The sequence below is a fragment of the Megalops cyprinoides genome, chromosome 1, assembly GCF_013368585.1.
Source record: "Megalops cyprinoides isolate fMegCyp1 chromosome 1, fMegCyp1.pri, whole genome shotgun sequence".
In the NCBI taxonomy this organism is placed as follows: Eukaryota; Metazoa; Chordata; class Actinopteri; order Elopiformes; family Megalopidae; genus Megalops; species Megalops cyprinoides.
Genome location: NC_050583.1, coordinates 46,563,773 through 46,584,865, shown reverse-complemented (window position 1 = coordinate 46,584,865; position 21,093 = coordinate 46,563,773). Strand labels below are relative to the sequence as shown.

The following is a 21,093-nucleotide window of genomic DNA, read 5'->3' as shown; positions in this document are numbered from 1 at the left end:
TGGATAGCAAATGGTATTTCATAAAATAAATAAATAAATACATAAACTCCTCATCACATTTCTGGCTGTGATCAGAACAGTGCTTGTTTTTTTCCCGTTTTTTTTTTTTCCTCAGTCAGAATCTTCAAGAAATGTATGTTTTCTCATCTTAATGAAAGAGCAAGACATCAGCAAAGTAAAGAAATATGCTGTCATAAATCATAAATGGTTATTGTTATTTGGGAAGAGATTTGGAAGACGATCCAAGAAAGTGGAAATCAATTACATTTTTTCGACGCTTCCATGGCCATAAGTACAAAAGAACTAAAGTTAGCTGGACATGGTTTGTCGCATACAAATATATTGGAGATATTCATTTTTAATGTGCCTTTGATCTGAGGTCCATTAAAAAAACTCTATATTAAACAAGCACATTGTATAGAGAAACCACCACAGGTAATAAGTAATATTCTGTATTCCACTACCAGCTACTACAGATGTTTACCAGAGTATCCACAGGTTATCCCTGAAAATGCACCCATCACTCTCACACGGAGTCATGAAAACCATGTTTTTCAGGGCTTGGGGGATGGCTTGAGAACTGAACAGCCAATAGGAGTGAACCAAGGCCTGACACAGCCTATAGTCTCTCTGGGGGCGGAACCACGAGTGCTGTCATCTCATTGGCTCCAGCTGTCATCATTCTCTGTGCTCTGCCCCTCTCTCTGTCCTCGGATCCTTTGGTGACAGGGAGCTTCTTCTTCTCCTGAGCGACATGCAAAAGAATGTTTCATCAATGTTTCATCAACATGTATGCTGTGTTCTTCACATGAGACAACATCAACACATGCAAAAAATACATTTAATTTTATATATATATATATAAATATATATATATATATATATGCCATATCCATTGACTTCATACACTATTGGTGGTTTTATGCATGTAATTCTATGCACATATTCCAAAACGTATGCTTCACTGTGTGTAGCTAACTCATGATGATGTGAAATACATCCTTCATTTTCATATGTGTGAAAGTACAACATCCTCAAAATGTCAACATTTATTTGTTTTCCCTGAGACAGAAAGGTGAGAATAATTTAACTGCTGTGGGCAAATGTGCAGGTGCAGGGCTGCTCACATGGGCTCCAATTTAAAAAAGGGGAACGCCTTAGCAATGGCAGGTCTGGCAGGAAAGGGTACTTTGGACTTTAGGACCAAAGCTGAAGCCCCCATAGCCCACCCCTCATGCCTGTACAGGTGAATGATCCTCCTTATCCATGTTACAATTAAGCAAATGCAACTATATATGAAATCATACCTCTCCTTGTGGTTTGTGAAACTGACCAGCAGGGGAGCTGTGCTCCAGAGGAGGCATCCTAAACCCCTCTTTTCCCTTCAGCCAGTAGGTCTTCTGGATACCTTTCCCCTTGTTTGAAATACACACACACACACACACACACACACACACACACACACCATCTATAAGGGGGAGCAGGTCCAATTCATCTTGCAGTTTTAGGACAGCCTTTTTGCATCTTGCCTGTATATACTGCTGTAAAATTGCTGATAATTGCATTACAGCTAATCAGTTAGTAAATACATATTTATTAAAACAGAGACTAAACAGATACTAAATAGGTGTTGAACAATACATGAAAAAATTATCATTTAAAAGTAAGATGAAACTATTTTAGTGGGCAGTTGATTACCTATTTGTACAATTACAATTTACAATTTGGTATTTCGCAAACATATTAATAAATGTTTTTCATGGTATTTAAGAAAGGCCCCAAATTAAAATGCAATGTAAAATACATCTTTTACAAGCAAAATTCATTACTTCACAAGTTCTATATCTTAGCAACTTTCCAGCTTTCAGCATGGCTTGATATAATAAAGTTTCAGAGAACTTTGTAAGACCTCATTATACACTTATGATACACTTATGCTCTGTTGTGCTGGAAGTCGTTCTGGATAAGAGTGTCTGCTAAATGCGTGTAATTTAACGCAAGTACTGTACTTCAAGATGCTGTCTGTGATACATACTGTCCTAAAATTGTTTAATACATTAGAGTCAGTATCTCTTAAGCTATGATGTACAAACAAAATAACTGTTGATGTTCAATTTTCAATATTCTAATCTTAATGTAAAATAAACTGTAGCTGTTGCATATTTATACTGAACTATGTTTGAAAACTGTACAGATATATTTAGGTGAGATAGTTTCACTTACAATTTTATTTCTGAATTAAACCTGTAAAAAGGAAAGTTACCTTCATTTCGATCTCTCCTCTTTGTTCCAGCTCAAAAGTGCCAATCTCCATCAGGACATCAGCTGTGCTCTGAGAGATGTGGATCTTCAGGGCTGGAGAGGAACAGACCACGTGTCTCTCGGTTTGCTGATGATGAGCAGTTAACACTGACCTTTATTTGACTTCCTTACATTTATTCAGCTGTAAACACTCACACCGTTGGAGGTGTGTTCTGCTGCTGTAAAGACGAATTAGAGTTCACAATATTTTTGATAATATCTTCACCTTTAACAAATTGGGTACAGCTGTCCCAATAAAAGTTAATTAGTGGTTCAATTACCCTTTCTAGGCCCCATTAAACAGCTAATTACTCTTAATCCATTAAGCTGAATACATGTCAGTGCTACTAATTTGTTTAAGTAGCTGAGATAAAAAAAATTAAGACACATTTTACCTGTAATCTGTTGTTAGAACAAACACACATCCCCCAGCCTACATCTGGTATAAGGAACTAACGCGTGACACTGAAGAAAATGTGAAATCCAAACGTTTAGCTAAAGCCAGTGCTCAGAATGGATCATCAGGACCACATTGAAGAAACACCACAGGTATACATCCACCTCACACAAACATATCGTATGACAGTGACACAAGGTTAGGTTCTCTTAACGCTCCTGTGGTAAAATGCTAAAATGCAGTGGCAATGTCACAGCAACGTAGGGAAAATGTTGCAGCGTGCTGTAGAGAGGGCAGAGAGAGGGTACTGACGCAGGCTGTTGCTCTCCATCCTGGACGCGGTGTTGACGGTGTCGCCGAACAAGCAGTACCTGGGCATGGTGGTGCCAACCACGCCCGCCACCACTGGCCCTGTCAGAGAGTACCGTGAGATGAGCAAAATACAGCAAAGTACAGTCAAATACTTAAACCAGGCCTGGTCCAGCCTGTTCCAAAATCACCAGGCATATTATCACAACCTGATCCCCCTCTTTCCTCCTCTCCTTTTCCAAGTGTTTCATCTGCATGGCAACATTTAGACATTTGTCCCTTGTGTTCTCAGCTCTCAGTAAATAATTTAAGAAAACATTATTTTTTAAGCTTTTTTCACTCTGTATCAGTAAATTAGCACAGATGTGGATCTGTGTAATGCTACTAAATCACTGCCAAAAGCAGGAAGCTGGCAAAGGGACTGGGTGCTGACCAGCCAGCTTCTTCCAGTTAACGTAAAAAAAAACCAAATGGCATCTCTCTGCGTTAGAAGCACTGAGTCAAAGGCAAGCTTCACAGTGTGAAAATGCTGTTGGGTACCTGAGTTAATCCCGATGCGGAGTGCCAGTCTTTCGTTTGGCAGATGCCTGATTTTGAAGGTGGTGATGGCACCCAGGAAGTGCAGGGCCATGGTGGCAATCTCCTCAGCATGCTTGGTGCCGTTGCTGATGGGCAGACCACTGGCCACCATGTAGGCATCTCCAATCGTCTCCACCTTTTTTACAGGTTTAAAACACCTGTGAGTCTCAGATTCAGTCTATTACAGTCCTAACAGATTAATATACAGAGAAATCACATTTAACATGGGCTAATTAGATATAATAAACAATCTAAAAATATAACAACAATGTATGAAAATGTGTGCATTTCATTATCTCCATTCTGAAGAGGAAACGGCTGGCCATACCTTGTAGACATCGTACAGTTTGATGATCTCATCAAACAGGCTGTAGAGGTCATTGAGGAGCGTCACCACCTCCAGGGCAGAGCTGATGGAACACATGGTGGTGAAGCCCACGATGTCCGAAAAGAAGATGGTCACCAGATCGTAACTTCTGGGCTCCACAGACTTCCCCGCCATCAACTGCTCTGCGATGTACCTTTAGATAAACCAGCAGAGAGTACTCTAATGTAACTTTCAATAAATCAGCAGTGAATACTCTAATGTAGCTCTAAATAAATTAGCAGTGAGTATTCTAATGTAGCTTTAAATAAATCAGCAGTGAGTACTGTAATGTATCTTTCAATAAATCAGCAGTGAGCCCTCTAATGTACCTTTCAATAAATCAGCAGTGAGCCCTCTAATGTAACTTTAGATAAATCAGCACTGACTACTCTAATGTAACTTTAGATAAATCAGCAGTGAGTACTCTAATGTACCTTTACAATGAGTAATATAATTAGGAGTGCTGTAATGCGCTCCTTCCTGAATTGGGAGTGCTGTAATGCTCTCTTTTGGGGAGACACAGCACAGATGTTCTATTAATGAATGAATGTGACTACATGCCCTTTGAGAGCAGAGTCTTGGTGAGAGATATCATAGGCAGGGACAGTGAGACTACTTTCCCAGAAATAATACATAATAATAAGCTCTGATTAAATTCTAATATAATTACAGACTTCATTTGGGATTCCACTCTGGATATGTGACTTGGATTCATATAACCATGTGGGTGGCATACATTAGAATCCTATAACCAATACAGTGATTTCAGATCACAGGAAGCTGTACCATACAAGAGCACCAAAATACCATAGATGAACATTTTTACACAATTATTTTAAAGTATAATTCCTCTAAAATTGTCTGAACCTGATGTATCTTTTAGATACATTTCTATAAGGAATTTAATTCTTCTCACTCCAGATCTGTATTCCAGTTATTTCATATATTTATCCAAATATAAACATTCTGTAAGACCATGGAACCATGAGTTTACTGTTACCCTGGCAACATGCTGGACAGGAGCTTGTCTGCTCTGGCTTTCTCTGCTGTCAGCTGATTGGTTCGCTCCTCCACCACTTCCTCCAGGTGATTGGCATACTTCTCCAGCTTGTTCACCATGTTGTCGAGAATATTAATGTGACTGAAATGAAAGTAATGTTTAATTAATAACCAATAATAATAATAATAATAATAATAATAACAATGACTGTGTGGCCAAACACATAAATGTGGTCAAGCACAAAAATTACATACACATCACTCATACACTGTTTACCATCCATCATTTTCATTTAAAATGGTTCAACAGCAGGGGGGTAATAATAACATAATCATCGTCTCAGAAGAAGAATAAGAATACTCCCCCGCAGACAGACCTCTCTGGGCTGGTCTCCCGCAGGCGGCGGCGAATGGAGGCGAAGGGGGGTCTCTGGTCGGGGTTCTCACTCCAGCAGGCCCTCAGCAGGGCCACCAGGCCCTCGTTACACGCATGAGTGGTCAGGGAGGGGCGGAGAGGAGGCCCCGAACCCGGGTTCCTGATCGCCTCGATGATCTCTGGAGGGGAAAACACAGCAAACACCCCACAATGAGACTCCTTCACACCACTTTATGACTTCATGCAACGATTAATGGCCTGGCGCTGCAGCCAAGAGGTTACGGATTCAGTTCCCTGATGGGGGGCACTGCTGATACAATACTGCTGCTAAGCAAGAATCTGAATGTTTCTGTTCACATCCAGTCATTATAGACAGCATCACCCTTCATATAGACATCTGGTCAGGAAACTATGATTATTAAATCACTACTACCAATAATCACCACTACTATCATCATTATCTTCATCATAATCACCATCACTGTAATTAGAATAATAGCCATGATTACTGTTGGGTAGTGCATCACCTCTGGGCTCCATCTGGACATCGTGGTATGGTCCCACCTCACAGTTGTAGATAAGCTCCCGCATTATGATGGCAAAGCTGTACACGTCTCCTTTAGGAGAGCCATTGAACGGGCACTGAACCTGTCTGAGCAGCTCTGGAGCGATCCAGTACATCTCTGAAACCAGCAGAAGGCCCAATACATGGAGTTAAAGCTGTGTCTTTGGATAACTGAATTTGAATTGGATTGGTTCTTAAATGATCAAATCTGAATTTTAGTGACTTAAGTAGAGAAATTAAATCAATGAATCTGAATTTCATGATTGAATATCACAACTTGAAATTGGATTTTATGTTTGAAATTCAGTTAAAATGTAATCTGTACTTAACTTCTCAAATGCAACCAACTTCTCAATGCATTCACTTTCAAATTCGAATGCAATCAAAGTTGAAATTCAAAACATAATAGTGGCATGCAGGGTACTCAATAAAAAATAGCAGAACACAGACACCCAGAAGCCCTATGTGACAACGTGATTGGCGTGAAACTCTGGAGCACCACGCTATAGCAAATCAGTCCACTTGTCACTGTTTTTGTGAGACTAATTGACTGACAGAAAGCCCTGACACTGCTAACTTGCTAAATGAAAGCATACAACTGTGCTGATTGGCTGAATGAAAGGGCCTGGCAGTAACGACTGGTTGAATGAAAGCAATCTGAATCTTTAAAAGTAGCTGTTTATTTCTGTGAGTTACAGCACACTGTTCTTTCCTTTCAGTGGAAGTATGACATGGTGTTGCATAATTCAACCCAGCACTGTGTATGTATGAGTTTGAAGTGCCCATATTTCCACTAGTATACTACGTAAGATAAGCCTGTATTTAATCCTGACAATGTGGCTATGCACAACTGCTTGATTACTGACTAGTAACACATTCATTAAATAATTTTTGACAGTATGACAGTATAACCAGGCCTGCCTTTAAATGCCAACTGACCAAAAAAACCCTTGGAATACTTTCATGTCTCCAGGAAACCTTACCTTCGTATTTTGGGTTTTCCAGAGGAATCACTCTGTGTTTGGTTCCGTGACGGAACTCCCACAGTCCAAACCCCGACAGTTTGACCTGCAGACGACTGTCCACCAGGCAGGTGGTTGTCTTCAGGTTGCCATGAGACTTCAGGTTACTCTTGTGAATAAACTCCATACCCTGCAAGCCAGTGAGTGAGTTAGCTGCTTGCATGCTTCTTAGAAGTCATTTATTGGATGGTTGTACACTTTGGAGTTAATTTCAGTATTCTTTGTGTAACACTGACGCGTCTCTTCCTATGAAGAGACAGCCTGCCATTTCCAATCAGTACTGTCATCAGTTGATCTAAAATATCAACGGGGTATTTTTGCAGTGCATTTTGAGAATGCAAGGTGGACTCAAACACGGCTCATTTCATGTTTATAGGAACAAAGACTGTGCGGCCTTTTCGTGATTTACAGGGTTGCTGTGCCTCCCACAGCAACTGAATGTGTTTAATTGAATAGTATGAAATAAAGTGCTGAAATAAATCTATGACACTTCCAGAGGTGCTGAAACAGCTTTGCACAGTGCTGGCATGGAGTAGCCTATGGAGCAAGTGGACAGAGTGAACCTGAAAACCTGCACAGTGGACAAACAGAATGACTCATCGAACGCCGTGCACAGTGTGTACTTTACTTACATTGACAATGTCATAGGCAAAGGACAGCTTAAACATCCAGTCCAGATCAATGTCAGAGTTTCGCAAAACATCCTGGGGATTTGGAGAAACCAGTTAGTCAGTGTCTACATAAATTCCTTTGTTAATCCTGAAAAATATCACAGACCTGCCCTTACCTGAGAGCTATTAATAAGAAGTCTTAATAACATAATTAACTTTTGCATGGCTAGCTCCCACATGCTTTGTCTGTGATGATATCCGGATCATCTGATGTTCATTTGAGGCTCGCTTTGGGCAATCTCCCTCTGAAAGTTGCTTTTGCGAGGTTGGAGAGAGACACGTACCTTTAGGCTTCCTTTCCTGCAGTACTGCGTGATGATGCAGATGTTGGGGGGCTCAATGCAAACCCCAAAAAACTGAACTAAATTTTCATGCTTCAACTCTCGCATCTGTTTCAATGACATTTTTAAAAGTCCGTTAAAATTTTTTAATTCATCACAGGATTTAAAATGTTTTAAAATTAAAAAAAAAACCTGACACAAATTTTAGCATATGCGAAGAACTCCAGTTGAAATACTCGGTACGAAACAACATTGCGTTATGCAGTAGTGAACGATTTGTAGGTTTCATAACTTTAGACACAGTGAATTTTTACCAGTTGAAATTCTTGAAGAATCGAAGGCTTCTTGGTGTCGCTGATAATCTGTCTCTCGATGTACTTGACGGCTACGTGATTTCCCTGTAAGGAGAATACGTGTTTGTGATTTTTAAAAGACCCCATACATCTATGCCATTTGCTGTCCGCTTTTTGAATGCAACACAAATAGAACAAGATAGGATTTACTTAATCCATGCTGTGTGGTTATTGCATTCATCTGAGAAAAAAATCGAATTATTATTATATTTTAATTACAAGTTGTTATCAGAACTGATATTAAGTCAGAAATGAGAGGACAGTGCTGATAATATTATTTACCACGTATGAATGCGTTCATGTACGCAGCCCTGCGCAGTGCAAACCCACTACGACTGCCCTCTCAGTAAGGCCGGCGCCGGAATATTTTTTGCGCTCTCTGAATGGTTTCTGCCTGGTTTCATCCCGTGTTCTTTGCAGCTCAAAGGGAAATAAAGCGATCGGTAACGGTTCTTCATGCAGCACGGCATCCTAGCCACCCAGATCAGCACGCCACAGACCCGTGAGGAGTTGCCAGCTAGTGCGCATGTTATAGCGGTCTCGGTTACGGTGCGCTGCGCAGGTACAGGCCAATGGTTAAGGTTAGGGTTAGGTCAGGGTGTGCGTATGTTAGAGTGGTATCGGTTACAGTGCGCTCGGTGGGTGCTCGCCTGGTACAGGCCGATGGTGCTGTAGATGTGCTCCCGACCCATGTTATCCCTCAGACCGTAGCTGTTGACCGAGGCGATGGTCTGGGACCCGCTGCTTCGGCTCCGGTACGTGCTGGCGCCCGTGCTGAGAGACAGCGCCTGCGTCCCCTGGACAGTTGGACCAACGGACGGGAGGAGGGAGAGAAGTTTTAACCAAAATGGTGCGTGCTACTAATAATAATTAATAATTACAGGTTCCGAAAGTGAGAGCGAGAGTATGTGTGCGCACGTGTGTTGGCGAAATGTGTAGTTTTATTAAGATTTAGCCATTAAAAGTGGATTAAAGACCTGCACTAAATCAGTATCACACCAGGCAAAAGGGATAGACCTTTGGCTCTTTGATGATGGTGATGTCATTGTAGTTGATTCGCCACCAATTGGCGCTGTCGAGTCGGCTCTGCAGTTTGAGCTTTTGCAAGGTGAGCAAGCTAATAAAGACGAGGGCAGATAGCGCCATCATGGGCAGCGCGACCAACAGGACGACCAGAGACATGTCTGCCGGAGAGGCACAGAGAACACTGTAAGAACCACGATCCTCATGACAATCAGGTATCTGAAATGTAAATCTGAAATAAGTGTCTGGACCAGGATAAATGATACCATGTTCATTACAGGATTTTATTCTTTAGAGCAGCACGTGGTATGAGTTATCATTTATCCTGGTCCAGACACTTATTTCAGATTTTTACAATTTCATTCACATTTACCCTGGTTCAGCCATTCACACAGTTCGTTGTTAAATCCACAGGTTGGTTTATCTGTTGGGGGCTTCCCCTTTGGCCAGATCACAAAGTGGAACTTGGTGGTGGGCCTGCAATGGAGAATATAATAGTCATACACATGACTAGGAAAATTAGGTACAAAAGACTTCAGCTGTGTTAACCTGTGGAGAGGCAACCTGTGACCTGTCTTGGTACATTTCTTTTCTTTAAATATACTTGTAATTCAGCATTAGAGACAAATGACAGATCATTCATGCATTTATCTGCACTGATCACACATTATTGGGCTTCTTCTTGGGTCTATTAAATGGTAAATGTTATGGTAGCCTTTTCTAAACATGTGGTTAAAGGTCAAGTGGTTGCTTAGTGTTATAAATGTATGTGACAGCACTGGTTTATCTGAATTTTTCATTTTTGGCATTGCTAAATTGTTCTGGTGAAAATATCCAGCTGTAAAAATTTATTATAGCCTAAAATAAAAATGTATTGATAATGGATGATTTCAATAACACATTGTGTATTGCTCTGTCCTTTATCAGACCCCAGTGTCTGGGGGAAAAGAATAGAGGGTGGCAGGAAAACACAAATCATAACTAAGAAGAAGGAAATCAGAGCACACAGCTGCCCAGAGCTCCAGAGAGGACTGTGGGCTCCATAACAGCATGTGTAGACAGCCTCACCTCAGCATTTTCGTGTGACTTTCAAAGTGCAGTATGGGGACGAACTTGGAGTGGCCTTCTGAGGTCTGCAGGTTGTAAATGGAGTAGTCCACGTTCCTCTCTCCCGCCGCGTTGAAATGCACCAGCCCTGTGGCCCCTGGAGGTCAGGCAGAGGGCCCCTCTGAGAGAGCAGCTCACGCACGCACCCCCTCCCTCCACCTCTCTATTGCTTGGGTAGCTATCAGTTCACCCACTCAGCTGTGCTGATGTGCTTGTGTTGGATATACATGAGTGTAGCTAGCCAGTCAAGCAAGCAGCCCTAAACAAGGGGTAGTGGTATGGAGCAGAGCTCAAAACCCAAAGGCTGCAGGTCCCTGCTAGAGCGATACTGTTGTACCCTTGGGCAAGGTACTTAACCCATAATCACTTCAGTAAATATACAGCTCTATAAATGGACAATATGTAAAAATTGTAACCTATACAAGTTACGTTAGTCGCTCTGAATAAGAGCGTCTGCTAAATGGATGGAATTTAATGCAAAGGGACACCATAGACAGCACAGGTAAGGAGTGGATTACCATAGAACCTGATCTTGTTCTTGTCTCTCAGGAACCGGAGCAGCTCTTGTCCATCACGGGGGTCATTGCCATCTTTCACCACTTCCTGCAGGCCCATGGCGTACAGCAGCACAGCGTCGTGGAGGTAGGCTGCGTACAGGCTGACCTGCGATGCACCGGAAGAGGCGGGGCATGAAGACACATGTGATTACAGCTACTGTGCGTGACTGCTGTGGTCCCTATTAAGGAAACTAAACCTCACAGCAGAGTTCAGGGCAGGAAGCATGGTTAACTAAAGGTCTGGGTCACCAGCTCAGAAAACCAATTGTCTTCCTGTCTTGACCACGGGGGATGATGTCACTTCCTGTATCAGACTCTTAAACTGTACACGGCAAGATCACTGATGTCACCTGAATCTACTGTGTGCCTTTATACTGCATAACTTGAAATGTGCTTAACTATATCTCACTAAGGGTAAAGGATGAATCATGGAGAAATGGGGTCACCTTTTACATCCCAGGGGCACTAACTGCTTGGTAAATGCACAAATACATGTAAAACAAGTAAATCCTTTCCTATTAAGCCCCACATCATCACTTAAGAGTTGAGAGTTGAAATTGGGTTTTGTGGCATGGTGGGGGTAGAGTCAGGATCAGGGGTTACACTCAGTCACATAATGTATAACAACATAACCATCACTCTAAGCCACCCCAGTATCTGTAACAATACATTTAAACAGACAGTAATTCTTATGCAACTCCACTGCATTCATACTCTAATTCCATAGATGTAATTGTCTTTCCTGATCAAATGTGAGAAAGAAAGCAAATCATCAAACGAAGGACAGGAAAATGATTTTAACTGTAACACAGGGTTATCTGGTTACCTCTCTGTCTGAGGACAGATTGCTGTAAAACGGCGCCCCTTTCAGCCTTTCATAGACTTGCTGAAAGAAGTCGTAGTAGTCGTAGCCATCATAGGATTTCTGGGCAAGCACAAAGGCCATGTGAAAGGCCTTTAGGGCAGTATGGTTCCTCTGGTCACTAAACGCATATTTCCAGATATTATCCTAATAAGGTGAGAAAAAATTTCATGGCAGCTCAAATGAACATAATTTGTATGTATTAGTATACCATACTTTGTAACAGAATACATTGCAAATACACTACAGGACAACAGAAATTTTTGTTTTCTTCTGTAAATTAGCCCGCTTTGGAAGTTGTTTGCACCGGCTATGTTCACATATACATATTTTCCTCTGAAGCGAGCTTCAGCTGGTCCCCTGTCTTAAAGTTCTGGGATACCTGCCTGAAGAGGAAATAGGGTTTCAGTGCAAAGGTGGTGTAAAATTCAGCCGCAGTTACGCTAACGCTTGTGTCGTCTATGGAGAAGACTGTAAGCCGAGGTTTACGTGTTAAACGGGGTGGTGATATGTGCTCATTATAGTGAAGATCTTTTCCCACTGTGTTTGTTTAGCTTTTCCTGTTTGCTCTCTGAGTTTTAGGTGGATTTCCTGTGTGTGGAGCCCGCTCACATCAGGACATATGCGATGCATAAGAGAGTCATGGACTCTGGCACATAGACACATATGTTAGGGACACTGGCAGAGATTGCACTCAACTTTGCTTTGTGTACCAGAGTCAAATGCAGGTAAAAATCACACCTAGGTACTCCTGCCTGGAATTTTACATGTGAACAGGCCTTACATCTGACTTGCTTTTTCCACTCCACAGCTATCACTGAAATCTAAAGGAGTCAACACTGAAAAATTGTCATAATGGATCTTCTGAAGTTACTAAGGCAGTGGAACTTTTGTTGAATTTTTAATGATAAATGCATTTTGTTGACTGGGCTGGATTTGATCAATGGGATGGGCAAAGCATGACACACAAACATCTGAATTTACACCTGAAAATTCCACACACACACACACATTTCTGAAAAGCATAAAATAACACAAAAGTTAATTGACTATCCCAGATACATAAGCAACTACAAAAGAATACACCTGAGCAAACCTGACCCACCTGATCAGCCCTGATGATTATAACAGTCATAATGGTCTTAAATAACATAATGGCTCGTAAAATAACTTGAAAGTCCCTGGATGCTCAGGGCAGGTATTAACTGCTCACAATACAGAAGACTTAAGCAGTCACATCACAGCTTCGTATGCTTACATGTTACACTAAAACATGCTCTAGCTTCTTGTCCATTTGGCCAGTTTAAAACTTTTTTAGATTTTTGAGCAGTTTACAGAACTGCAGTGACAGCATCACTTTACAACCTGATACTGCTAGAACTCAGATGGAGACACCTGCTTGAGGCCAGAAGATAAAATTTAAACCCTGCAAGTGAAATCAATGTTCACATAAACCTTCAAGCTTAAACACACCACACAGATTAATTTTAATGGCAATGTCTAGGGATATTGAATTACTGAAATTAATGCGCTGCAGTGTTAACTTTTTACCCTTCAAAGCTCCAGCATTGCACAGCATTCTCGTAATGTTGCTGCAGTGGTGTGATTATCTGTGAGAGATAAAGGCCCACAATATCAGGGTTTCAGTGTATTTCACGTAATGCATGCACCAGCTGTGGACAGTTTGACAACAGGTTACCTGTGTCCTATTGATACCGACTACTCACCACAGTGCCACTGACCTCAAACTGCTGAACAATGAAAAAGACATACTCTCCATTCGTCAAGTGCTGCTTCTCAGCCTCCAGCATCAGTGTGGTGGCGTCCGCAGTGCTGCTGAGCACAACGATAACTGTGGAAAAGAGGCACACTGAGACCACACGGCTGTACCTGGCAAGTTATGCAATCAGAACCATGCGAGGCAACACAGCTGCACCTGGCAAGTGATGTGAACAGAACCACTTGCAAAAACCTCATTTGTGGAAATAAGGAGAAAAACCTCTCACTGGATAAGCTACAAGTTTATGTCTGCATTATAATAACATATGACAGAAAAACATGTAGGAAATATATTCTACAATCTTTGCTTAAATATTCATACACATGGAGGGAAAATGATTTTGGCCTCAATATTGTTTACATTTACGGATTTTATATTTGATCCTATATATTGGCCTAAATTGCCTGTCGTTTTGTCAGGGAATGTGTCTGTTCAGGAGTATATGGGTGAAGACCAGCAGTGTCTGGCTGGTATTTTATCTCTGCATGCAGGTTATTAGAGAAAACTCAATGAATTATGCCTTTCTCTGAAGTCTTGGCCTCAACCAGTGTGATCAATAAAGAGAGAAAAGTCTGCACTCTTGATGTTGGTTACCCAACCTTCTTTATTGATTAAATAAAGATGCAGGAGCCTGACCTTCTTTATTGATTAAATATCAGCAATATGATAAATTAATTTCACCCTAAAAACTTGAAACACCAGGCTGTTTTCTGCTTTTTCTGTTTTTAATATTTAAATAATCTCAGTGTGCATTGCTTATATAATAACTATTTATGTATAGTTCATTGCATCTCAAAGGGAGCACATCAAGGCAGCAGGCAAAGGGTTAACTTTCTCACTGAAACAGGAATTCTCACTGGGAGAGGAGGTAGGGGCTTACTTCTGGCAGCTGTGGAGATGAACGCCACATTTTCACGGACAAGGTCAGGCTTGCTGGTGTCAAACTTGACGCTGGCTGTCACGTTGAGCCTGGCTCTGAGCAGACTCTCCAGAAACCTCCAGGTCTCGTCAAGCTTGTCCCAGTTGTTTGAATCTGACCTTCCCCCAATCATGGCCACATAGTTCCACTGGAAGAACTCCAGTGTTTTAATCAGGACCTCTCCAATTCTTTTGAGAGGGGGAACTAGGTTGACATATGTGTCATACACAGCAGAGTTTTCCAGTTTTAGAGTTGTCCCCACAAAGCCAAACATTGGGATGTTCCATTTGGAAGCCATGAGACCAGTAACCTGAAAAAATACATGTTTACAACATGAATGTGTAAATATAAATAAGTAAATACATACACACATATGCATATACATATATATGCTCATAAGCACACACAGTACAGAGAAAGCTTAAAATGTGACAGCGACCCATGTGTTGTTTAAAAATAGGCCATGCAGAGTTTTGCACAGGCCAGCATAAATATGAGAACTTAATGTGAACAAAAGCACTTTACTGCAGCTGTAGTGAGAGCTGTCCCTGAAAAAGTGGATAACCCACGCAGCATGAATCCTATGAAGATAGGTGATTATCACTCTCTCATACCTGCATTCTGCAGCCCAGTAACAAAATAAGAAATTTAAATCTTCCAGGTGGTTTTTTATGACTTTCGTTAAAAAATTATTTGGACTAACTAAAAAAAGTTTGTCTGCATTGACAATGGCTGACTGGCTGTCTGCCCAATGCTGCAGTAACAATGCTTCACCATTAGAGGTTGTGTTAAATGTGTGATGGAAGTGTGTGTGGTGGTTCGTCTGAACCAGCCCCTGATTCCTCCTCAGTACCTCAGCCTCTTCGGGGCAGATGGGGCCGAAGAGGGCAGAGATGTTCTCCTTCCACACCTGGTCGATGAAGATGGCGAGGGACGTCTTGGCATCGCAGTCGGAGTCTGCGTACACGTAATCCAGGGTGAGGTTGCCGAGGGAAGCCGGGTTTGAGTTCACCCTGTCCAGGGCGATCTGCACGGCCGAGCCCAGCCTGAGGGCACTGAAGGGGTGCGAGGCGTTCCACGGGGCCTGGAGCCCCAGCAGCAGTCTGGATCCACCCGCCACCACGTGCACCGCCACAGATAGCACAGACACCAAGAGAACCGACTGTAACCACGACCCGGCGCTGGCCGCCCGCCACCCGCCACTGTGAGCGCTCTGAAGACTACACATCTTCATCGTCCTCCCTGGACAAGAGAAAATGTGTGCAGTTGGTTAACCCTTTATAGAGAGTGGGGCGGGCCATGCCGCCCTCCAAAGACGCGCAGTCTGGCCTCCTGAGGGAAATTAATTAGCGCCATCAGCTCCTCAGAAAAGCACAAGCTCAGCGGGGATTTCTCTAAACCTCATAAACATTCTTCATATGATCAAAACCACAGACCAAAACAAATTCAATAAAATTATTGGGAAGTCTTTATCTCCCTGTGAGGACATTGCCTTTGTAATGCTGCTGTTGGTCCAGACCTTGTCATTTGTCACATGCATGTTTGCCCTGAGGAAAGAGGCATGACAGCCACTATTCTTGAGTGCTTTCTCAAACAGAATCTGCAAAATCATATCAAACATTAGATTTCTTTATTTCCCAGCTCAATTACAGAGTGGAGGTATACATTGTTAGGGAATTTAAAGAATTTAAAGACCTTAATTACAGTTTTTTTACAATCATTTTCACACATGTCTCAATACCATGTCCACTTTTTCAGAACACTTAACACATTCACCATATCAAGAGACTATGTGAACTAAACTGTGTATAATTTTGCATTGCTTTGATACAAAACGCATTCAGCCACCACTTCTTCCGAAAATGAATACCTCTCTCAGTCAATGTTCACCACCAGCAAAATTCTTTACAACTAAAGCAAATTTGCAGACATTTAGATACTCTGTTCAAAACAGTTAACTTTCAGTTCAAAACCTAACAAAATTTAGATCACTGTAGATGGAAATATGCATCTTGAAATATGCATTTTGACAGACAAATGAAACTATATGCTTGAAAAAAGACAGATTATTCTGATTTTAGCAGAAAGTTTCTTCAGTTTTTGTTTGCAGCCTTGTTACCATCTATACAAAAGTGATCATATTTGCACTGAAATGTGCATGTATATAGGCAAAATATAGATGTAGTTGTCGCTGAAGAGATTTTTCCACTATTACTGCTGTATATGTAAGTCATGGGCTATCAGTGATTGAAAGTGACCCAAGACTGCAACTACAGTAAATTTACCACACTCAATAGTGGTATCTACAGTATTGTGACAGGCAAAAAGTTTGTTCTTGGTGTCAAACTGCTTGGCTTCAAATATTATGGGGTGTAGGTGGTTATAAGGGTGGATAAGATATGCTAAAGATTTTTTTTTCTAAAGGTTCAAGGCAAGGGAGAATGTTGCAGTAAATGTGAAAGTCATAAAATTTTGACTCAAAATACAGAGGACACCATGGATCAGCATTAGGGCTACAGCAGACTTGTAGTGGTAGTATCATGTGTTGTTGTGTCACTTACTGTACTAGAAATGAAATGCATCTGCAGACTTTTTGTTGTACTATAATATCGTTCAGAAATGGTAGCACAGAGCTGTCATGAGGCATATTACAGCATTTCAGATTTATTTGTTTGGTTTGCAATGCAGCACTAATCTATGCAAAAACAGAGTATATGGCAATACATAACATATGCATTTTGCAATGTTTCAAGTTGTTTCTGATTGTTACTCCGTTGCATTTTGAGTGACAAACTAGTCTTGCTGGGAGAGAGCATTTGCTATAGTTATGGCAGCATGAGTCACTTCTGGGTGAATTATGAATTGTTTTGGTGGTTGTAGTGCATTTTGTATGAAAGATTAACTGATGTGCTCATATGCATGGTTGTTAAGCACACTGTGTTAAGAATTTTGAAAAAGTGTGCATGGTATTGACCTAAGTTTGAAAACGGTTGTAAAAAACAGTAAATGATTCTCTTTTTTTTCTTCTGTCTGAATGAATGGATTGCTCACTGTTGCCAGGCAGTTTGTGTGAAGGATGCAGGATGCAGGCACACATCATCCTGAGACACCCCTAGAAAAAGCTTCAGTCCGTTACCTGAAATGCCCTTTCGGATGCCAGTCATAATTCTGTAAATTCAGGTAAGTGCATATGGATCACTTATCAGAGGAAAGAGCAAAGGCCACTTTACAGTCACTGCTTGGAGGTGTGTTTTGTAGATCTTAAGACATATGTTTCCTACATTATCTAGTCCTGTTAGATGAGGACAGAAAAGAAGCACCTCTTCCATCTTTGCTATGATTATAGCAGCAGTCAAACTGCATGGAAACATCTGGTGTGTGCCTGTATTTGTGCATGTGTGTGTCTGTGTTTTTATGTTTATGTGTATGTGTTTGTGCATAGGAGTGTGTGGGTGTGTGTGCCAGTCTTGTTTAAATTCAGGTGATTCTCATGCACAATACTGAATGAATTGCATGTCATAAAAATTGTGGATGACATTCGCTTGTGCTTCGGCTATTGGGGAAAAAAATCAGCTTTAATGAGAGCTTTTTAAGGAGATTACTGAGTGAAATGCACGTTCCACGCTGTAAATCACGAATGAATTCCCACCTACAGTTTTCAATACTGTAAAACTTCTGTTAAACGCCGAGTCTCAAACAAGCGACGGTTCTTTTGCTGGCCGGGGATAAAACCAAATTTCAGTGGAAAACGCAGCCTCCAGTTCTTCATTTAACTGTCTGATATTAAAATGATTGAGCCAATTTTCTATTGCTAGCTGAGCTTTTTAAAAAAACACCGTTGTTGCCCAAGAAAGCGCAGCGGAAACACCGTTTGCTTTAAAGTGCAACATTGTTACCAGACTCAAAGCCCATTAAAAGTAGAGGAAAATATTACACAAAAGACTGTCTAAAACGCAAAATATGGCAGCCTCAAAGTGGAAAGTTGGGTGTCCAGGATCTCTCTTTCTCGTGACAGAATATGGTCCAACGATGTAATTACGATTAAAAATACACAGCGGTGAAAATGTTTAATTGTATTGTGTGGATTATGCGGTACGGAGCCGTTTTACACGAAACGAAGGAAAAGCGTCGCACTCGCGCAGAGGTTCAGGCGATCAGAGTGTGATCGGTTGACGTGGATTACCGGCATTACTCGTTGGGGTAGGCAATACCCAGCATCCACAGAACCGAACGACCCCTCGCTGTCCCCAGTGGTTAACCTGCGATGTGATCTCATCAATTCTGGAGTTTAATTGGCTGAGTGAGGGCAGTCCCTCCACCTCCACAGTGATATGTTAATCTGGTGCTAATTGCCTGGGGCTCCGAGGGTGCACACACTGCACGAGGTCACTCTTTGTGTTTTGACATGCCTCGTGGTCTGTGTGACCGTTCAGTATGTGTGTGTGACACACACACACATACTGAACAAATAAATTAGTAAATTATCGCAACCTGGACAATTTCTCTGTGTGCGCTCTCTCAAACAGTTGTGTCACTGCTGGTCTGTGCTCCACCAGTGATACTGCCCCAGACCCTGATCCAGGGTCAGCTAATTTACGCTTCCATCTGAAACCCCATTGCTTCTGCACAGGTTTCTCAGGCTGATTCCTGGGTCATTGATTTGGGGTGCTGTTTCTTTACAGTTGGTCACCTTGCTGGTACCTCTCACAGTTCCATGCAGACAGTAGGCATTTTACACAGTGCAGGAAACCTGGACTGAACTGAAGAGTTCCTCACATCTGTTCACAGCCTGTGTGTCACCAGCTCTATTTTTCAATGGGATGTTCCCACGTCACACACAAACAAACAAACATGCATGCACGCACACACATACACACACACATGCTCACACATATCCATTCACATACACAATTCATTGCCCTTTGTTTGCATTGACCATTTCTTCCACAGAATTCTCCTTCTGAGGTAACTCAGTGGGATTATACCAGATAAAGGATATCCTGTTCCACACCTGACCTCTGCAATACAGTTAACAGCAGTCCTGCACTGGGGGTTACAGTCTGTCAGCTAACAATTCTTACAAAGTTATTATCATAAAATTATTATCACAAAATTATTAAGACCCTAATTATTGATTAGCCCTGATCTTCATCTGTTGTCCAATTCCTGCAAGCAGTTAGAGATTTAGATATCAGCTGTAGTCATATTCCATATTTACTCTTTCTCTCGATATCCTGCTGTTTATTAGTTACTGTGTGATTTTACTTCACTTTTATTAATTAAACAAAGGGTTTTCACCCAAGCCAACTGCAAAGCCTACTCTTCCTCTAAACGTTTCACTGCTCCTACTCTCTACATTCTGCTACTCCTGCTCCATGCATTTGAATTGCCTTGCAGAGGAGCCCTGGTCAGCTGTCCGTCAGGTTTCCCAGGGTGATGACTGATGTCCAGTCAGTTTAGTGCAGCGCCTCTCACTGTGTTCAGAGGGTCATGTCGTGTCATGCCCTGGGATGTGTTAATGACAGGATGGAGGCACACAGATGGTGTACAATTATCTCTGCCAAACCTCCAATCTTCCCCATTTCCCTTTGGACCAGGGTGCCTCCAGCCATGTACATGTGGGCCTCACCGTCATCATCATCATCATCATCATCATCATCATTGCTGACTTCCTCCACCTCCTCCTCTTGCTCCTCCTCTACCTCCTTCACATGATGATGATGATGAAGATGATGGTGCTGACAATGGTGATGATGGTCAGTCCACGTTATCTGGCTGCAAGGCTGCACCGCTGCCACAGAGGTGGAAGAAAGCCCTATAAAATGTTCCTCAGCTGAAAATGCTTTTATTCTGCAGAAAATGAGCTCAGGTAAAAGTGCCAGCTCTGAAACCAGGCCACAGATTTAAAATTTTCCATACTCCCAAGCAAATCAAACAAGTAGCGATATCATGACTAAATCTTTTCTTGTCTTTTTCCTTTTTCTCCAATTTCACAGCAGTCAAATGTGAAGGGGAAGAGAACATTGCAAGGCTATGAAATTTATTCTCACATTATGCCCACATTTCAAACTGCAGGCTATCTGCAGTGAAAGATGAGGAAATGCTGCTTGTCATGGTGCTTCAGATTAAACAGAGCTGTAAACAGGAAAATTTGGGCTGTGACCCACTCTACCTAAGTTACAGTGCCTATGGCACAGGGCTCAAAGAGAGAGGGCCGCCTGAGTGATGATGTCACCTTTCCTACACACAGCCTCACCTGTGGGATCGTCACCTGACAGAGTCTGTAAAGCCTCGAAGAGATCTTTAGAGCGATAGCGTCATGGCTCGCCCCATTGCTTCACCTTGACACCGTTTTTATGGACCCCTGCGAGACTCCTGTGCCGGGCGGAAAACCGCGGTTGTGCAATGGGGAGCGGATGTTGTGAAAGGTGTGGAGATGCCAGACGCACCGCTGTATCAGCGAGCCGGCGGCCCAGACATCGGGAGCCTGCGCTTGGCACGTCTGTACCTGTGAAGAAACTCTGCAGGGGGCGGGGCCAAACTCAGTAACATGCTCTTTTGATGTTCCCATCTTGATATGGCAGCAGTCAGATGCTCCTCAGATACAAGGCAATGGATGGGGCCA

At 42.1% G+C, this 21,093-nt stretch overlaps 1 protein-coding gene across 1 annotated transcript; it reads right to left on the bottom strand.

The window, feature by feature from the left end:
• Positions 1-619: 619 nt before the first annotated feature.
• On the bottom strand, positions 620-15,702 carry gucy2g (guanylate cyclase 2g). The gene is made up of 22 exons (XM_036544477.1): positions 15,322-15,702; positions 14,430-14,778; positions 13,497-13,621; positions 11,734-11,916; positions 10,869-11,013; positions 10,312-10,447; positions 9,617-9,720; positions 9,238-9,404; positions 8,871-9,017; positions 8,182-8,265; positions 7,871-7,975; positions 7,548-7,619; positions 6,877-7,045; positions 5,856-6,011; positions 5,330-5,507; positions 4,954-5,094; positions 3,915-4,107; positions 3,548-3,722; positions 3,011-3,109; positions 2,264-2,355; positions 1,308-1,415; positions 620-745 (listed from the first exon to the last, which is right to left on the bottom strand). Exons 1-22 carry the CDS (start codon positions 15,700-15,702, stop codon positions 620-622), a joined length of 3,435 nt encoding a protein of 1,144 aa, XP_036400370.1.
• Positions 15,703-21,093: the final 5,391 nt, after the last annotated feature.